The sequence below is a fragment of the Colletes latitarsis genome, chromosome 11 (genome assembly GCF_051014445.1).
Source record: "Colletes latitarsis isolate SP2378_abdomen chromosome 11, iyColLati1, whole genome shotgun sequence".
Taxonomy (NCBI): Eukaryota; Metazoa; Arthropoda; class Insecta; order Hymenoptera; family Colletidae; genus Colletes; species Colletes latitarsis.
In genome coordinates this window covers 30,709,319-30,727,835 of record NC_135144.1, presented here as the reverse complement: position 1 = coordinate 30,727,835, position 18,517 = coordinate 30,709,319, and the positions used below count along the sequence as shown (strand labels likewise).

The 18,517-nt window shown below is 38.8% G+C and overlaps 2 protein-coding genes across 4 annotated transcripts in view; one reads left to right on the top strand and one right to left on the bottom strand.

Annotated features, from left to right (window-relative positions):
- Nucleotides 1–23: 23 nt before the first annotated feature.
- Hs3st-b (Heparan sulfate 3-O sulfotransferase-B) lies at nucleotides 24–5,097 on the bottom strand. The gene is made up of 4 exons (XM_076778768.1): nucleotides 4,691–5,097; nucleotides 3,384–4,001; nucleotides 2,109–2,599; nucleotides 24–1,719 (listed from the first exon to the last, which is right to left on the bottom strand). Exons 2-4 carry the CDS (start codon nucleotides 3,884–3,886, stop codon nucleotides 1,595–1,597), a joined length of 1,119 nt encoding a protein of 372 aa, XP_076634883.1. The 5' UTR covers nucleotides 3,887–4,001; nucleotides 4,691–5,097; the 3' UTR covers nucleotides 24–1,594.
- A 1,644-nt stretch (nucleotides 5,098–6,741) lies between these two features.
- The window catches only part of Axn (protein axin), a 31,135-nt gene continuing 19,359 nt past the window's right edge, over nucleotides 6,742–18,517 (top strand). Inside the window, exon 1 of one of the 3 annotated variants that reach the window (XM_076777587.1) lies at nucleotides 6,742–7,207. The gene's annotated coding sequence lies outside the window, so the exon portion shown is untranslated. The remainder of the gene's footprint in view (nucleotides 7,208–18,517) is intronic. The other 2 variants (XM_076777584.1, XM_076777588.1) reach the window with 2 other exon arrangements.

Genomic DNA, 18,517 nt, shown 5'->3' with positions numbered 1-18,517 from the left:
CCCGTAAGTCTTTCCCACGAGTATGGAGGAATTAACAAAAAGTCGTAGCAAACAAATTCGATTTATTAAATTTTGCAATACAGTGACCGAAATAATAATAAAGCCATCTTAATTTAATAAAATGAAACAAACGAAAAACTTTATAAGAAATAGAAAATAATAGGTACAACTTAAAAATTTGCTAAATACATTCTAATACGACATAAGTACATATTACGCAGAATTTTCATTTGGTAAATCACTCTTTATTTACAGAGTTTCGTTTCTCAAATAGATTAAGTAGGCCACTTGAGCAAAGTAACTTAACATGGTACTTAATTATTCGACGATACATCCTTCACAATTCGTCGAGCTACAAATTGCTTAAATTTAGTATTTCTCAAAAATGTCTTTACTAATAGAAGACTATGTTCAAACGTATGGTTTGTTTCGAATGGAGTCCAATAATTAACGACTAACATGGACTACTATCCAATTAGAACTTACTTAATTTTATGATTAAATTTGTACAAATTGTTGCGTTACGTTATGTGTGTACGTGCGTGCATATGTATATGCAAAATATATGGCTTATTTGTTTTGCAGTTTGTGAAAAAAAATAGTTACACGTTCTTGTACGATTATACGAACTTTTCAATAACTTTTTTCGTTGAAAATGTCTAATTGACGTTATCGATATTCCTATATTTTTTTTTTTACCGAAGTATGTTTACTAAATTCGTTACTTTTTCTATTTTCCAACTGATTACGGTTTAATTATGCCTACATTATTTTATAATATTCCAGATAATAACTTCTTGCTCGACGCTTTAACAAACTATTAACCTCCCTCATAATGGGTCAAGGGATCATTTAATAAAATGTTTCGCTCTTTAACGTTAAAATTGAAAATTACTTGTCTACTTGATACATACTTCGGCTTATAATTAATGATATTTCATAATGTTAACGTTAATGGAAATGCATAATGCTTCGGGAGTAATGAAAATTGATAAAATATTTGGAGTAACTCTCAGTTCTGAATATAATATTATACGACTAATAACGATGAAAACATTCGCACTTATTTAAATAAAAATATTCAAAGTATCACTCGTTGCTATTGTCAATAATATAATAACTTGAAATATATTGATATGTATATGAAAATTATGAGAAGAATTCGCTGGAAGATATGAATTTAACGTTAAACACTATTACTTCTCTATAGTGCGAGAGTCGAGATTACTCGTGGTATCTTATAACATATAAAATATAGTATGATATGCATACCAAAAATTGTACGTATAATTAATAACGTTCATCGCGAGTAGTTTGTTCGCGTGACTAGAAGTAATATCATGAACAATAACAGGAATCGTTTCGTATATTGTCAACACATTAAAACGATATCGGTTCGCCTTGCCTGCGTTAAAAAAATATATCGAGTCACATAAGAACAGATGGAAACGAATGGAAAGAGTATTATTAATTATTTGTTGAATTACTTGTCGTGCAAGCTAACGGTATCTGCAAGCGCGTGACGTATCTCATTAAAAATTGACTATGTTTTTACTGGACTATCTTCGATATGTATTTACTTATCGCATTATTCTCACAACCAACCGAAATCCATCCCTGTCAATTGATAGAAACGTTGGTTGAACGGACGATAAAAATCTCTCAATCGTTGTATGGCTACGGGGTCTATGTAAGGATGACTACGACCCTTGCTCTTACCTTAAAATTATACATTTTTGTTAAAAAAAACGTAAATAATTGCGTGACGATAATTATTGCATTACAAAATGACGCTCATGTACAATAAAAAAAAATAATTCATCGGGTCATTTTAGACGTCTCCGCGTATCAAGCCATGCATATTAAGTCATACTTTTGGTACTCTCTAAGCGTAAATATTCCTACTAGTTCAAACCAATTCTGTCTTTGTTCATGGTTCTGTCATCCATAAATACTACTTTCGAAACTGCAAAAATAGTTCTGACTAGGAGTAATGGTTCTAAATCATTTTCTTTACCGATCCCAAGGTATTAAAATGGTCTGTGTTCAGTGAACCATACTGTACAAATAATATTGGAAAGAACTTATTACTGTTGATACAGACTTACCAAGGCAATGGGGTGTAGGACGTTCCTCGGATTTGAGCAGACAAGGGAATCCCTTCGTGGCGTTAAAATAAAAATGTTTCTCGCAGATAACTCTCTTCAGGCGTAAGAAATCCTGCACCCTCGTGATCTCGGCGACAGGATCGACGATTAATCTTTCGCCGGAGACGAATAAAAATTGCGACAGCGAGAAATATTGAAGCCACCTTTCCAGGTGTCGCACGTACACTCCAATTTTCAATGGTACCCACGACGTGTCCACGATTTTCGATCCGTTTAGGAACGCCAGTTCCTCGAATTTCGGCATGTTGGCTCGTTTACTACTCACTTGCGTATAATCGGATATCGCTCGAGTAACAGGGTCCCTCACTACAAGAATTAACTTCATCGACGGATTCATGCGTTGAACTCTCCTCGGTACTTCGTTAGTCACAAAATAAGATGGCGTCTTTTCCATCGTGATTTGCGTGGCTAACGTCGGAGGCATTCGGTGCCTGCAAGACGTTGTAAACAGAACGTTTATTTCTTTATTTTATTTCCTTCTTTGTTGGCTTATACCTTTTTTTATTTTAAGGCGGTATTCCCAATTATACAGGGTGTTCGGCCACCCCTGGGAAAAATTTTAATAGGGGATTCTAGAGGCCAAAATAACACGAAAATCAAGAATACCAATTTGTTGATGGAGGCTTCGTTATAAAGTTATTAACGTTTAACGTTCTGCCCGTACTGAATTTTTTTCTCGAAAATGCGCAAGATTTCGGGGGTATGTCTATTCACCAAAAATGATTGTTATTGACCCCCGCAACCGAAAATAATTTTTCCAGAACGATTTGAAATTTTTCTTTTGCGTCGAAAAATTTAGACACCTTCTCGAATTTTTTTCTTGAAAATGCGTAGGATTTTTGGGTTATGTGTAATGACCAAAAATTATTGTAATCGACCCCCGCAACCGAACATAATTTTTTCAAAACGATTTGAAATTTTTTTTTTCCGTCGAAAAATTTCACATCTTCTCGAATTTTTTTCTAGAAAGTGGGTAGGATTTTGGGGATATGTCTAATGACCAAAAATGATTGTAATTGACCCCCGCAACCGAAAATAATTTTTCCAGAACGATTTGAAATTTTTGAATTTAATTGTTAATAACTTTTTAACGAAGCCTTCATCAAGAAATTGGTATTCTTGATTTTCGTCTTACTTTGGCCTCTAGAATCCCCCATTAAAATTTTTCCCAGGGGTAGCCGAACACCCTGTATTGAAACGTGCTAGCGTACATACCTGTACCAATGAAATCCCTTCACGTAATGATGATCAAAGAAATGTACTTCGGACCCAGCAGCTCGAATAGCGGGATGCAACCTTAGAAACTCTAACAATGCTCTAGTCCCGCCCTTCTTGACACCGATTATCAATGCAGTTGGCAATTGTTTGCTGGGCATTAAACCTTGTTGTTTCAAGACCTGATACTTTTGCAAGATGCCCGAGTTTCCTTTAACGCTGTTGTTGCCTGCCCAAAGCGATACCACTTGAAGTTTCGATACCTTTGAATGTTTCGATTCGACATCGTTTATCAAAGAGGGTTCCTTTGTATATAGATGGTCCAGATACTGATTGTGCGTGTGTGTAGATGAAACGGAATTTCTGGGTTTTTGTAAGGTTGGTTTACCAGACAGGCCAGCGAGGAGCAACGAATTGTCGATTAGAAAGATCCAGATGAGAATTACCAAAAAGCAGGCTGGAACTAAGACCTTTTTCGACCAAGGCCCTTTTCTGAGCTCCATCCTGAACTTAAGAATCGTCGTACTTTACTGGCATCCTGGATTCCATTCTATCAAGCTTTCAATCTTCCACTTCCATACTGATATGTTAGAATAGATATCTTTCTGTCTGTCGTATCTATAAAGAATTAGTATATTTTTTATCATAACTTTTGAGCAAGTCTCTAAACATTTTTTCCTTATTCTTAATCCAAAAAAATACGATTGTTAAAATCGGTGACACTCTGTATATCGGCGCTTGTATTATAGCAATAATAGTTTACAGTGAATACAAAATGTATTTCGACGTTACAATGACGACGTTACGCGCAATACGTATTCCAACGATGAACGTAAATTGTACACGCTTCTATTCTATTCCGTCAATTTAAAAACAGTACAAACGTTGAAGTGTCTAAATTGTCGTGTTATTATGCCACGTAATGACAATGGTAATAATAGTATGCTGTTCGAAATAATTATGTTAATATTTCGTCCACAGTTCTAAGTAACAAAGAAATATCGGAATCGAAACAATTACCGTGCCTCGAAATTGGAGTATTATTATCTATAAATTGGAGTAGTTAAAATATTCAATGCTAATTTAACGATATAAACATTCGAGTGTTAAGAAACCATTTTTTCTGTCTTCTTCGATCTATAATAATAATCTTACGTATGTAAAACATTTTACCTTACACAAAAAAAACACATGCTCGTGACACACGAAATGACAACGAATGAAATAAATATTTATCTCGTATAAAATGTAATACGATATAAATTATTATAGAAACGACCGTTTGTATATTTGTTGTATCAACTTACCTCCATGCCGCAGTGTGTTCGAAGCGCACGTTAATTTTGCATGGCGCACATGATCACGATCAGACGTTGCTCGCTTCTTTCGGCAAGTAAATGCAAGGATATGCGATTTCGGTTAAAAGAACTGCACATTTAACGCATTATCAGGTGGCGCGTTCGTAACAATCGATAACGCGGAGCAAGTAGAAGGGAGAAATGGTGTATAACGTGAGGCGTGTTGATGTGATTTCATAGCTACCGAACCGCATAACGAGAAGTTAAATTAATCCTCATCCTTGTCAGGCACAGTATGTTTCGGTTGAATTTAAATATCGTATAACGTTTGTCAATCGCATCGCGCGCTATAAACGTTTCCCTCTCGTGTTCTCCTCCAACATAGCTGCGTGGTCTCGAGTGACAGAGAGCACGACGATGGCGCCACTCGTTAACGCGGAGGAAATGAAAAACTGAACGGAAAGCAGTTTAGATCTTATGATATCAAGTGCATGAACACGGTTGGACATCGAAATAATTTTGTCGTGAAACGATTAAAGTCGAGATACGAAAAATTAAGAAATACTTTCATACGTTATAAAACGCTGTCTGAAGATATTCGGTATTAAATATCGAGCACCGGTACGACTGAACGAAGTAATGGAGTATGTTGGCATTAGTAATCTATATATTCGTATTTAGTCAGAAAAATCGTTTAATTACATAGTATCTTATGTTCGGTGTCATAGTATAAACAATTGTTAGCAATGGTATTACATAATTACAAATATTTGCAGACGATCATATTATTAAATTTATTTTGAACGTTTAATTTACAAGGCAAACTGTAAATAATATAAGGTTACATTAAACTATAAATAACAGAGACGATAACTTTTCTTCGAATTCTTGTATATTTATTCATTTCTGACAATGGATTTTTAAACACCCTAAGTTGTACTCGTAACTTAAAATAAATTAAAGTTACTTATAATATTAATAGGATATTAAACAGTCTTAACTTTCGTTGGGAACGTTTAAAATAACATAACGATTTATTCTTCAATGAGTCGTGCATCGAGATAGTCATACGGAAGCGCCGTACTGCCATTTAACACTGCCGCGAAGTACGACAGGTTGCACCGGCAACTCCACGCACTTTACAATCGTTGTCCAACCAGCTGGATCGATGTTAGTTGTGCAAATTATTAACTGGACTGATTGTTACGTCTGTACACTAACGACTTACATACTACTTCTTACGTGTAGTACTGCCCAATGCTCGGTTTCTTAATATACGTAAATCAAATTAAAAATAAGTTACGATAAAATATATATAAATATTTTTTTTTTAAATTATCTTCCGAATAGTGTGTACGAATTTCCGAAAAGTATTAATTTGCGTTCATAAAGTAAAATTTTTTTTCCACATTTTCCTACAGCACTCGGTAAATATTAAATACAAGAAATAAAAGTGAAAATAACCGGTAGACAAAAATTCTTATCTAGATACAAATTTCAAATAACGAATAAAAGATGAGCTTTGATTCTTTATTTGTTGAATATAAATTACAATTTAAAATATACAATCATACGATGTTTCACGTTAAACGAAAGAAAGCTTACCCAAATGATCGTTCGATAGAACAATCGTTGCAAATTAATAACTATTCGAATAAAATTCTGCCTGTCGGTGATAACCAGCCTAGGACGCCCCCTAAAGCTTGGCGCCCTGTGCCGGTGCCTACTTGGCCTATGGCTAGATTCGGCCCTGGTCATCTGTGTGCGTGTACGTGTACTCGCGCTTCTTGGTAGTGACATTAATTAATTACACGTAGAAAAGAAACATACACCGTTTAACGACAGTTAGGAACGTTGGTAGATACGAGTTGCGAACGCAACGATTACAGGGACTATGGGAGCAAAGAAATCGATGGTACGAAAACGGTTCCGGGAAAAGAAAATTCCAAGAGATGAATGAATGACGGCGCGTCAACTAGATACAGGACTGCTCGCGGCAAGGGCATAGGCCATGCGGCCCGTTGATTGGCCGGCCTTTGAAGGGGCAAGTTTGGGCAGGGGCCGCGAGAGTGCGCGTCCCGCGCGCGCACTCGTGTTAGATCTCGATGGCGACCAAGATGTGCCTGAGAGACGAGCCGCGAAATGCATAGTCAAACCGTGTCCGATTTCCCGTGACTTCATCGTGGTTTCTGTTTACTCGATGCGACCGGGAAACACTTTGCATGCCTTCCGCGTGTCAAGTCGGCTTTATTACTCCGCGGGATCCGTGCGGTGTGTATTTTTCTTCGAGAGTGTGGTGCGTGTGTGCGTCGTGTCCAAGTGTCGAGAGTTCACGCCGAATCATCATCGTCGCTAGGAGAGAGCGAGAAAGTAAGGACGAGAAAGAGAGCTACGATGTGTCTGCGTTTCGGCTCGTACCATTTCTCGATCAAGAGTTGACATTTTCGAGCATGGAACGTCGGTCTCGCCGAAGAGACGCATCGTCATCACAGCATTAGCAAATACAAGCACTGTCGGATATACCGAGTAAGTCCACTGCCGTTTTTTCTCTTTCGAGAGCACCGATTCCTTTCTTAAAATCCCTCTCCCTCTTGCTCGCTCGTTCGCTCGATCCTTTTCTCTCAAACTTCTTCCAGGCCCTTCTCTTATTCTGTTTCTTCTCCGCCTGTTCTTTATCCACACCGCCTCTTTTTCCTTCTTCCCTCCTATTTTCTTCCTTATCCACCACCTTTCTTCGTCCCCTCTTACTTTCTTGTCTATCGTTTCTTCCTGCCACAGGACCGACCGTATTACGCTCCAAACCAAAACTAGCGACGTTTGGTTCCTAACGTCTAACGAACATCCGAGAAAAACTAACGAACGTCGATGTCCTCGTGCGTAACATCGAAAATCATTCACTCGAAAATACACTGTAATGTTTACGCGACTCGAGCTCCTTTTATTTATCTCTTACTCTATCGCCGGCTCTTTCACTCTTTTTCCCCAGATTTTTATTTCCTTCTGCTCCCTCTTCCTTTCGTTTGCGCTCTGTCTCTTTCTCGTCGCCTTCGTGCCCCGTCCTGTCTCTCTTTTCTCTCCTCCACCTTTTTCTTTCACCGAGATCAACTCTCTTTCCCTCCCGTTCCCTCTCTTTTACTCTGCTTCCAGCTACGAGAGCTTTGCGCGTCTCGGGGAACGTGTATTCACGAATCGAGCTCTCTTTCTTGACGTGCCCGTACCTACCGCCGGAACGCAGCCGTGCATTTTCTTCTCGAGTCGTTCCGCCAGCTTTTCTGCCAGTCGCAGTTTCGTTTCTCTCTTCGTGCCCTACCTTTTTTTCCCTCTCGAGCCTCGGCGATCGTTCCGGTTCCACATCCGTTCGTTTTTTCCTCCATTTTCATCCCGCCGTCTCCCCCTGTCGCTACATGTGCTCTATCTTTATCAAAACAATACATATGTTATACGCTATAAGTCTACGCTCTGACAATCGTGAATATCAATTAACGATTTTATAAATTATTCAGTAAAACCAATACAGTCCTCGAGTTGTCGTGAATTTCCCGTTACGATGCTTACTTCCATAATTGACGACAATTCGAAATAAATGCAACGAATAATTAAGACACCATTATATCTTAGACACTCGAGGATGCAAGCTAGCTTTTATACGAAAAGTGCTCCGTTCGGAAGGGTAAATCCGACAGAGGGATCGAGTCTTTTCTTTGTCGAATGTCATTGGTCCTTGAAACTTCAAGGTCGCCTTCATTTTTTTTTATAAAACCATCTATTTCGTAATTGTATTACGTACGCTTTTCGATCGCTCTTGGAGAGTCGTTTCTTATTGACGTTTAATTAGTCACTGCTTTCGACGGAAAATTTGTTTATATTCTGTAAAGTTGCGCTTACCTAAACCGCTGTCTGATGACACAAAGATATATTGAAAACAAAGTGACTTACGTCACCTGTCAAAGTAAACCCGAAGATGCAGCAATTAATAACGAAAATGGCAACTTGGCAAAAATTCTTCCATAGTTAATATGATATAATGCTAAATGAAAAACTCAACTTTTGGTTTCGTGACTTGGAGCACTTTCATAATAACCGGCTCATATAATGCTCGCTGTCCATGAATATTTAAACGAGTCGAGAATGAGCAATCAAGATGGTAGATTTAAAAATTGCACACTTTTTTGAAGTAACCTCTTTTTTTCAAATAAATAATTCATTACCGGCGAATAAAACATTCTTCCGTTACTCTCGTTCGTTGGTCATTATCCGAATAAAGGCTGACTCACACTGTCCGTCGGAGAACCGACCGTCGAAACATTCTTCAATGGATTTTGCGTGTAGGTATTTACATTGCCCGTCACCGTTCCGACTGGCGGTCCCTTTGAAGATTGTCTTGACGGATAGTCGACAAACGGTTGCCTGACGGATAGTGTGAATCAGCCTCAAGATTGTGCCCAACGCTGATGTGAACCAACTTCGATTAATGTTTCGAGTTATTATTGTGTTCGAATTTCCAATTAGTCTGGCACAAAGTATTACTCGGACTCTTACATTTTTCTGCTTCGTAAAACGATCGATGGTACCAGCAAAAAATGTTTACAAACAATAATGTTATTATTATTAAGCTCCGTGTAAAAGCGAAAATGGCTGAATCGCGGCGCGGACCTGTTGAAACAAAATATCAAAAGTGTCTCGGACGGCAAAGGATTAATTTCTCTTTGAACGCCTTTTCTGAATCTTTTAGACATATGATTTTTCAAGTACACTCGTAAATGTTCGATTGCACCCAGATTTAGCGAGGAGTTGGATCCATAATGCATGGACAATTATAAAAGAACCACAACGTTTTGAACACTATCTTTTACATTTTCTTTCAAACTCTGTAAATACTTACACTGGTTCATGATAGTTTTAGAAACACAGTATAACAACAACTGTTCTAGATTTTCTTGATCATAAATAATTTGCACCGTCGCACTGTGTGTAATTGGGAATTCGGAACAATAATCATAGCTTCTAAACTAGTCAATTTTCAGACTTCAGTTTTTTGACTTTTGTCCATTGCTGGACACACTATGGGTGGAAGGAATACTGTGAGCGAAAGAAACGCCAGGAATTATAACGTTTCCACCCATAGTGTTTCACCATTGGGATTTGACATTGCAAATTTGGGGGTGTGTTAACGCGTCCATAAATAAAAATAATATTTCTTGATCATACAGTAAGGTAACTTCTCGTAATTGCAAAATTCATTTTAGTTCAACCCTTTCGAAACGGATCTAAAAGGGAAACCGTTCGGGGACTCCAAGCGCTGTATTTTTATCATTACGATTCTTTTGTTCCATCCTTTGAGCTCTGCTAACCAATTAGGTTTGCGCGCATATTTTCGAAACATCCATAATTAACGCAATTCTCTGAGAAGAATGGAAGATGGAATCGGTGTACGCGTAAAAAATGAATCTGGACATCTCTGCTCAAAATTCGAATGTATACTTGGGTATTACGGCTACTCGAAAAGCGCTGCTTATTAACGCGCCGGTAGAATTGAAAAATAATATCCGTGTTGATTTATTTCGAACCGGCATTTCGATCGTACGTCGCAATGCGTCTCGTTTGAGATGGTAATGGATGTTAATAACCACCACCGGTGCAGGAACTCATACATGGTAAATGGTAGCAGGGTACACATTCGGGGGTTACTGTCTGGTTGCGTGCACAACCTTGGCAGAGCGAATGGACGTCAGTGGTAGTTGATAGAAGTGGAGGTGGTGATGAGATGACTGTGAGGGTTCAAGTAGAAAGGGAATAGAGTTCAGAAGCGGTCGCTTTGATGTAGACACGCTCCACACTTCACGCCAATAAACCTCTACGGTTAAGGTTTCTTCAAGCTTTCTTGATATTGTCATCCTTGCCTTTGGTCTTCCGCGTACAATGGAACATCGGTTACTCGAGAAGTTTTTTACTCTTTTTTTCTCTCTGACCTATAAGGAAGGACAGTATTATGGACGAAAAACAATTTCAAATCGTTTTTACGGAAAAGAAGAAACGACAATTAAATTATTCTAATTCAATAAATTATCACATATGTACGTATTAAGGAAACCAATTTTTCTTCGTTTAAGTAATTAGATTCAATTAAATAGTATTCATTTTTTTTATTTTGTTGGTTTACAGAGGGGACCAAGACAAGTATCGGAAATTTCCCTGTTTGCGCTTCTCTGAAAGCCTAGGCAAATTATGACAAAATTGTTCCGATAAAAATTTAACGGATTACTACGTTCTATGAAACTAAAAAATGAACACGAACTAATTACATAATCTAATAATCGAATGTGAGGAAAAATGTACTCGTTGACGATCGCATGACGGTCAATGTGTTGTGCCTTCCTGACCATTCGTTTGTCACGTTTAACAAGCTTCTTTGAACAACAGCACTCCCTTTTCTGAAATTATCGGCAATAAAGCGAAAGCTCTTACCAGTCATTCACGACACACGCGAGGGAGCAATGTAGACAAATAAGAGTTAAGAATAACAGAAGATGAAGGAACCAGGCGACGAAGGGACATTACAGGCAAAAGCTTTGTAAAGTCAAAGAACATCGATTTAGAGATTCTTGTAAGGGGACTCTTTGATATCAAAATGAGAGAACGTCAAGTTCCCCTGTGCTTTAACCACACCGAGCACGTGGTATCAAACGGCACGATCACAAATGGTCCCGCCCACTCTTCCGATCTTCGGTTCGCGCTAGGGGATTCCCACAACCGTGTGTGCCACGACAACAGGGGGTGGCTCATGCGTTGCTCCCTTTCATACAGGGTGGCTCACTTAACCCTATGACCTGGAATAACTCTTTAAATCCTCCAATCATTGTTTCAAAGGACAGTCTTCTGTTTGATTTCAAAGACCGTTTGACGCAAACACTCGTATTCTTTTGTAACGTTACTTTTCCTGCATAAAGTGTACGCGAGCCCCCTATCACTGGAATTACAAATGGTTTCGGTACTTGAACCGATAGCAGAAATCTTCAACGAGAAACAGTTTTTTGCGATTCAGTAGAGATCGCTTAAAAGGCATACTGCATGAACATAGTCATTTTTCAAGGTCATTTAAAGAAGCACTATATTATTTATTCTATCGTAAGCTCTATTATACTTTATTAATTATATTAATTTATATGTTTTGTGCAACATATTATAATATAAATGATTAAACTGAGCGAATTTAAGCGTACCATACGTGTAATTTTATCGCAGTATGTTTACTCTTTCTAGTTTAGTGGAAGGCATAATTGCCTGACGAGTGCAGTCTTATTCTACTTGTTAAATTGGCTCAGTTTTATTAACGTTTAAATTTAATTTTACCCCTGCTCACGATAGAAATCTTTCACGTTAATTTTCACAATATAGCACATATATTCAAAATCGTGAAAGTAAGGATCGAAAGGTGAGAATAAAAAAAAGTTGAACGACATATTTTTAAATTAGTCGTTCGATTGTAAAGTTAGACTTTTATTTTCGTTCCAGATGCTCTTGGCTTAAACGGATTAGGTTTTTAAAAGATGTTGAAAGTAAAAGGGGGTGATCGAATAGGGGACGGTTTAGGATATTTCGGTGCAAAACACGGAAGTTAGGGTGACTCGAGGTTCGTAGGGCACAGACGATACTGTATTTTCGGACAAGGGTAACACAGTGTTTTCGTGTTCGTAGAAAATTGAATCGCGGAAATGTTTGCTAGGATGAAAAATGAAATAAAAAGTAATAGAATTGATTATAAAATTCTGTGATGTTCGACGCGACCTGAAACAAAAAGCAGAGATTCGTATGCTCGGTAAAACTCGATTCGAAACGTGTTATCGATAGTATTTTATAGGCTTCGATTCTCGGAAGTTCGCCGAGCGTTTCGAATTCGCGATTTAATCTACTTTTTGTGCATTATACGTTACCCGAATTGTTTTCCAGGTATCGGCGAAAGAGATATGTTATTTCATTAAATGATAGGTTCATAGCATGAAAGCACCGTGTTTGCGTAGTAATTTTAGCGAAATGAGTAGTTTAGTGTGCGACGCACGTGTTGAATCGTGTCTCGCATGCCTATATCAAAGCTAAACAGGGTAAAAGGCGAAATAAACGCGAAACATATTACGATAAGAGAAAAAGAAAGTGTGCCGCGAGAAGTGGTAGTGAGGGGAGGGGGAGGGGTTAGAGAAGACAAGTGAAAGAAGATAAAGGGGGCGCCGAAATGGTACCGCGTTTGATCCATCATCTCCTTGTCTGTGTGCAATAATTGTCTCCATTGTCTGTAGTACTGTTCTCACTGTTTGCTCCCCACCATTCGCCCGTTTTCGTTCCTCCACTACTACCCTTTTGTCATTCAGTTTCTCAGTGTCGTTGCATCGCTTGTTTCAATTTGTACGTCAATCTCTTACGCGGCCAAGAGGGCACCTGGATATCGCTGGTATCACCGCACGTCCTGCTCACGCGCCAACTACTCTAAAACAGAATATATCTACATGCAATTATATTAGGTTGTGTAAAAAGTCCATTCGCGTTTTTCCAGAAGAATATTAAATACTGTCAACTTTTGTATAAAACTTACTCGATCGTCCACGTACAGTAACGGGCAAAAACTTAAGACGACTACGTTTGGAAACATTATTTACATTAGCGCAAGTAAGATGAAATTGCTCCCCAATTATTTATGTGCACAAGACATCGGCGGTTTCTTTCATAATGTCCAGAAACTGAAATCTGTCCACAGTGTCGTTAATTCTCCGAGTTAGCCATGGATCGTTTCGTGGAGATGACGCCCACACCGTCATATTTTTATCACGATGCTTCAATGTCCCGACAGTGTATTCTAGATCAAGATCCTTTGCCACGTTTTGGGTAATTTAAATGGGTAAAAGATATAACGTCGAATCGCACAACGAACGATAAGCAATCGTCTTAGTGTATAAAGTTTCTGAATGTGAAATTAACCAGCCTGGTCAGCGTCACGCATTTGTCCCGTGGCGGATCATCCCTGAAGGAACCCTATCATAAATCACTTTTCCGACTTTTGCTTTTGCCGCTTTTACGCTAACATCTAAAAACCGTTATCATCGCACGTAAATAATTCGTTATGCGAACTGATAAGCTGCTTCAGCCGGTGCATACGGGGACGCACGAGTTCATCTCAAATTATTCATATCTTTTATTTGTTTGTTTTATTCCGACCTGGCCTCAAAATATTCTAAACATCTTGAAATTGGGGAATAAGTTTTATTTTTCACAAAAATTACAATTTAAATAGCCAATGGTCACTACTTTTTGACGAGTATATTCGTCATGACAGAAAGTCCTGCCACTTCTCCATGACGAGTATACTCGTCAATCGCAGCTAACCGGTTAAGGGAAACGTTTCGAAATATCGTACGACACGCGTGGTAATCGATTCGGTTGAAATTAATGGTAGGAAATCGCACGTAAAATCGTGGGCGTAACGGAAAAGGAACGGGGCTCGGTTAAGTCTAGTTACGCGTATAAGGAAAGGGGAGTAAGGGGGTGGATAGAGGGGGAGTACGTCTGTATTGTCGCGAATGAGACGAAGGGGGAGAGAAGAAAGCGAAAAAGATAAACAGAGTCCATTAGGCCGTGCATGCGACGGGCAAAGAGCGCAGACAATGAGGGTCAAAGGCGCCACTTCTCTTGCCACGTTTTTAGCTGGGCGATCTTCATTCTTTGAGGACTTTGTTCCGCTACCGTGGACCCACGGGAAATTCTCTCCGTCCGAAGAGGCCGATCAAACAGTCATGAGTATTACCTTCAGGAAGCTCTGTCGCGTATCGTCTTTATCCGCTTACCGGGGAAACGATACCGTCGGCGCAAACGTTTTGCATAACCGTCGATTTCAATCGTGGTAACTAATTTTTCGTGCAGACGGGCTCGATTAACCTTACGACTTCGTGCGTCGTCCGCGATCGCTCTTGGAACAGATGTCGCGATGCCGTCGATCCCCGGAAATGCCCAAGCACGTGTAACGATATAGGAAACGTGTCCCTTGGTCGAAACATGCTCGATACTCTATTTATTAAATGACCGATAATAGGAACATTCGATTCATGATCTTTACAACAGGTTTTCCATTGAAAACGATAGAATTTTTAATTGAAATAAAATGAAAGAAAAATAATCTAATATTGTTTTGATGACTCTCGCGCATAAATCAGGCTGTATCTCGCCAATAACACGAACGACGTTTGCTTTGGGATCATGAACAGTGTGTGGATTGTCAGAACAAACAAGAGACTTAAAATATGGACCCGTTTCAATACTCATTCTTCCTTATATTCGTAATGAAGCAAAACCGAGAAAACCATACCGTCCTCGTGCGAATTTCGTCCTTACCTCGGTCAGCATTTTAATATTTCTGTTTCCAAAGCGGGAACACGCGAGTTTATTTACATGCACCGTTTCGCGATAACGATGCCGCAGTGTTCGTAAGTTTTTCGCACGCTATTAACATATATTTATAGAACAAACGAACTCTCGGGTAGTAAACGATTGTGCTCTCATAGAATTAGTTCTGTGTTCTCACGGGCGCAGTAAATCTTTGTCCAGTGTTGAAAGATTCAGAGCTTTTTCGACACTCTGAAAGTATTTCAAGCCCGTAAAAGTTCCCGACGGCGTTCGAAAGAAACACTGTTTTACAATTGCAAAAGGAGAAGGAACGAAGTAGGGGGGAGGAGGGGTTAAGGAAAGAAAAATCATTTCCATCCAGGTTAGGAATACGGGAGTCATTGAATTATGCGCATACCGAAGCGTGGTTTAAATACACGGCGCTCCCGTGCTCGTGTGCGCGTATTAAATAAAATATCACCCCTTAGGATATTTCCCCCAGATATTTCTAAGAAACGTATATGTATATTCGATAAGAAAAGGCAATGCAAGAAAGTATGACCGAGGTTTTTTTTTTGAATGACGACTCGCGCGGCATGCTCGAGCGAATCGAATCGCGCTCTCGGCACGGTTCTATCCCTCGGGCTTGTACAACGATCCCGTTAACGAACGACGCCATTAAGGGCGCATTAACATATAATTTTCCGCGAGAAATTATAGGCGACTCGGCTGAGTTGGCTCGCACGGTGTTTATTATACACATCCAAGAGCAACAGAGTGCCCGGCGTGCACTGTCGATCGAAGCAGGACTGAGCAAGGCGAGAGAGAAGGGAGATTTTAACTGGCGCGATGTGTTGGTGCATTCACGCGTATCCATATTGAGAGGCCAGAACATGCGTACATGTGTGTGGGTTCGCGTGCGGCGGCAAGATCAAACGGAGATTCTCCTTCTCTTATACCCTCTCATCGTAATTCTCCCTCTTCTTTCCCCTCCACGTCGGTTGTCGTCTGTCCCGCTGTTTCTCTCTCTTTCTCTCTCTCTCTTTTGGTCTTGCACCCGCCTCGTGCAAGTAGTACCAATGCATTGCTATATAGTTTCTCACATTTGCTCACAAATGGTCTTCTTGCAACTTGTCTTTCTCTGGCCGCACCGTTTCACAGCGTTTTCCGTCTCTTTTCGTTCATAATTTCCTGTTCCGCTCGCGGCCTCCGCTTCTTTTTTTAATCACCATCATAATAATTTAATCTGCATCAACTCCTACCGCGAACTAAGAAAACCAAGACGCGACGGGGAGTGCGCGATACCGAGATTTTCGTTTTTCCAATTAAAAATAAATGAAAATCAGACACGGGAATGAATCTTATCTACACTATCGTACAAAAGTTTGGAAGTAATCAGGAAATTCGGAGTGTACAGGACTTTCAAGGCGGGAGGGACAGACTCGAAATTATTAACAATGTTCTGCTTATGGCAGAGTCAACGGATTATCTTTCTATTTTTTCTCTTGACCATACTTTTGACGAATCCTCGAAGCAAAAGTCGAGAGGATTTAAATCGAGCGATCGAGGGGGCCATTGAGTCTGGTCCGTCGCGTGCAATCCATCCTTCATCGAAATTCCGATTCAAATATTAAGTACCAAGTCAAATAAAAATGACGAGTACGTGGTTTTGTGGTATACAGGGTGTTCGGCCACCCCTGGGGAAAAATTTAATGGGAGATTCTAGAGGCCAAAATAAGGCGAAAATCAAGAATATCAATTTGTTGATTGAGGCTTCGTTAAAAAGTTATTGAAAAATTTCAAATCATTCTGAAAAAATTATTTTTGTTTGCAGAGCTCAATTGCAATCATTTTTGGTCATTATATATACCCCCGAAATCCTACCCACTTTCGAGAAAAAAATTCGAGAAGGTGTGAAACTTTTCGACAAAATTAAAAAATTTCAAATCGTTCTGGAAAAATTATTTTCGGTTGCAGAGGTCATTTACAATAATTTTTTGTGAATAGACCTACCCCCGAAATCCTACCTACTTTCTAGAAAAAAATTCAGTTTGGGCGAAACTTTAAACGTTAATAACTTTTTAACGAAGCCTCCATCGACAAATTGGTATTCTTGATTTTCGTCTTATTTTGACCTCTAGAATCTCCCATTAAAATTTTTCCCAAGAATGGCCGAACACCCTATATACCTGTTCTATACTATCATAAGATCATTGTAATACTTACAATAATTTCTCATACAGTTTTATAATATAGAAAGAGAATTATAAAAATGGTTTATGGAACTTCTATGCCCGTAGAAATACTTATCGATATTTACCATTGTTGTTAAAAAAAAAAGACATTTCTTTTCAACAGTAGATTTTATTCGACGTAAAACGTCACGATAAATTTGCGGTTAAAATTGCTAGGTAGAAGAAATCAGTAGTTTGGCTTGTAATTTACCTGAAGGCAAGTTTAGCAGTCGCTTGGCAGCGACTTGAATCGAATTTCATTGAACACGAAGTTAAAGAGTCTGGATCGGACAAGGGTTGACTATAGACAGAGGTTTTCCTCGTTCTTCAAGCTTTCTAAACACAAGTCTTTACGCGTGCAACAAACACGCAATTTAGTCGTTCAATTGATGTTGAGCGAATTAAAGTATTCCTACGTGCGGTTAAAAGATTTACGAAAATACATTTTCCTCGAAACTCAACTCGGTTAGGTTTTGTTCTACAAAGTAAATTGACGCGAAGGTGAATAAATCGTTGCTAACTACACGCATGGTAGTTTTAATTAACTCGCCCCACGGTGAGTACATTTAATAAAAATCGTTATTGGAGAACGAATTAAATAAAATATATACGTGCATCGTCGGTAATAAAACTGTGGAACGCTAGATGGCACACCGCTGCCTGTACATACATATGTATTTCCGATACAAGCTGTTAATTTCATTAGTGTACAAATATTAATAAAAATTATTTGATTTTAACAATTTTAAATCATTTAGTATTGATTTTTATTCCTATATTATGTCCATATTTATCACTCGTATTGAATGTTTAAATCTCAAAGAACAACTAGAACTTGTAGAAATTTTGTACTTTATAATGAAATTTTATCGAATTTGATTTAATCGATGGACAGCATTATAACAGTTTTTCCTGTTTTGGAATATCCTCATTTTCTTAAATTACATAAGCAATCTTGAACGTATATCCTTCGAAAATAAATTTTTATCTAGCATAAAGCAAAAGCTTTGTCAGTTTTATTTTACGCGAATTTCTTCGTCGCTGATTTTTTCGTTCCGAAATACTTTTATTCTCGTCTCTGAGGCACCACTGTCCGTTCGAATTTATGAAAATCCTCGTATTTCCGTAAGAGTTTTAAAGTATGGATAGGTATATATAGCTCAGAATTTGCCCTTATACCTGGACCCTACCACTTTTTTGTCCTGCGTCCACCATGGCCGTGGCGGGTAAGAGGAAG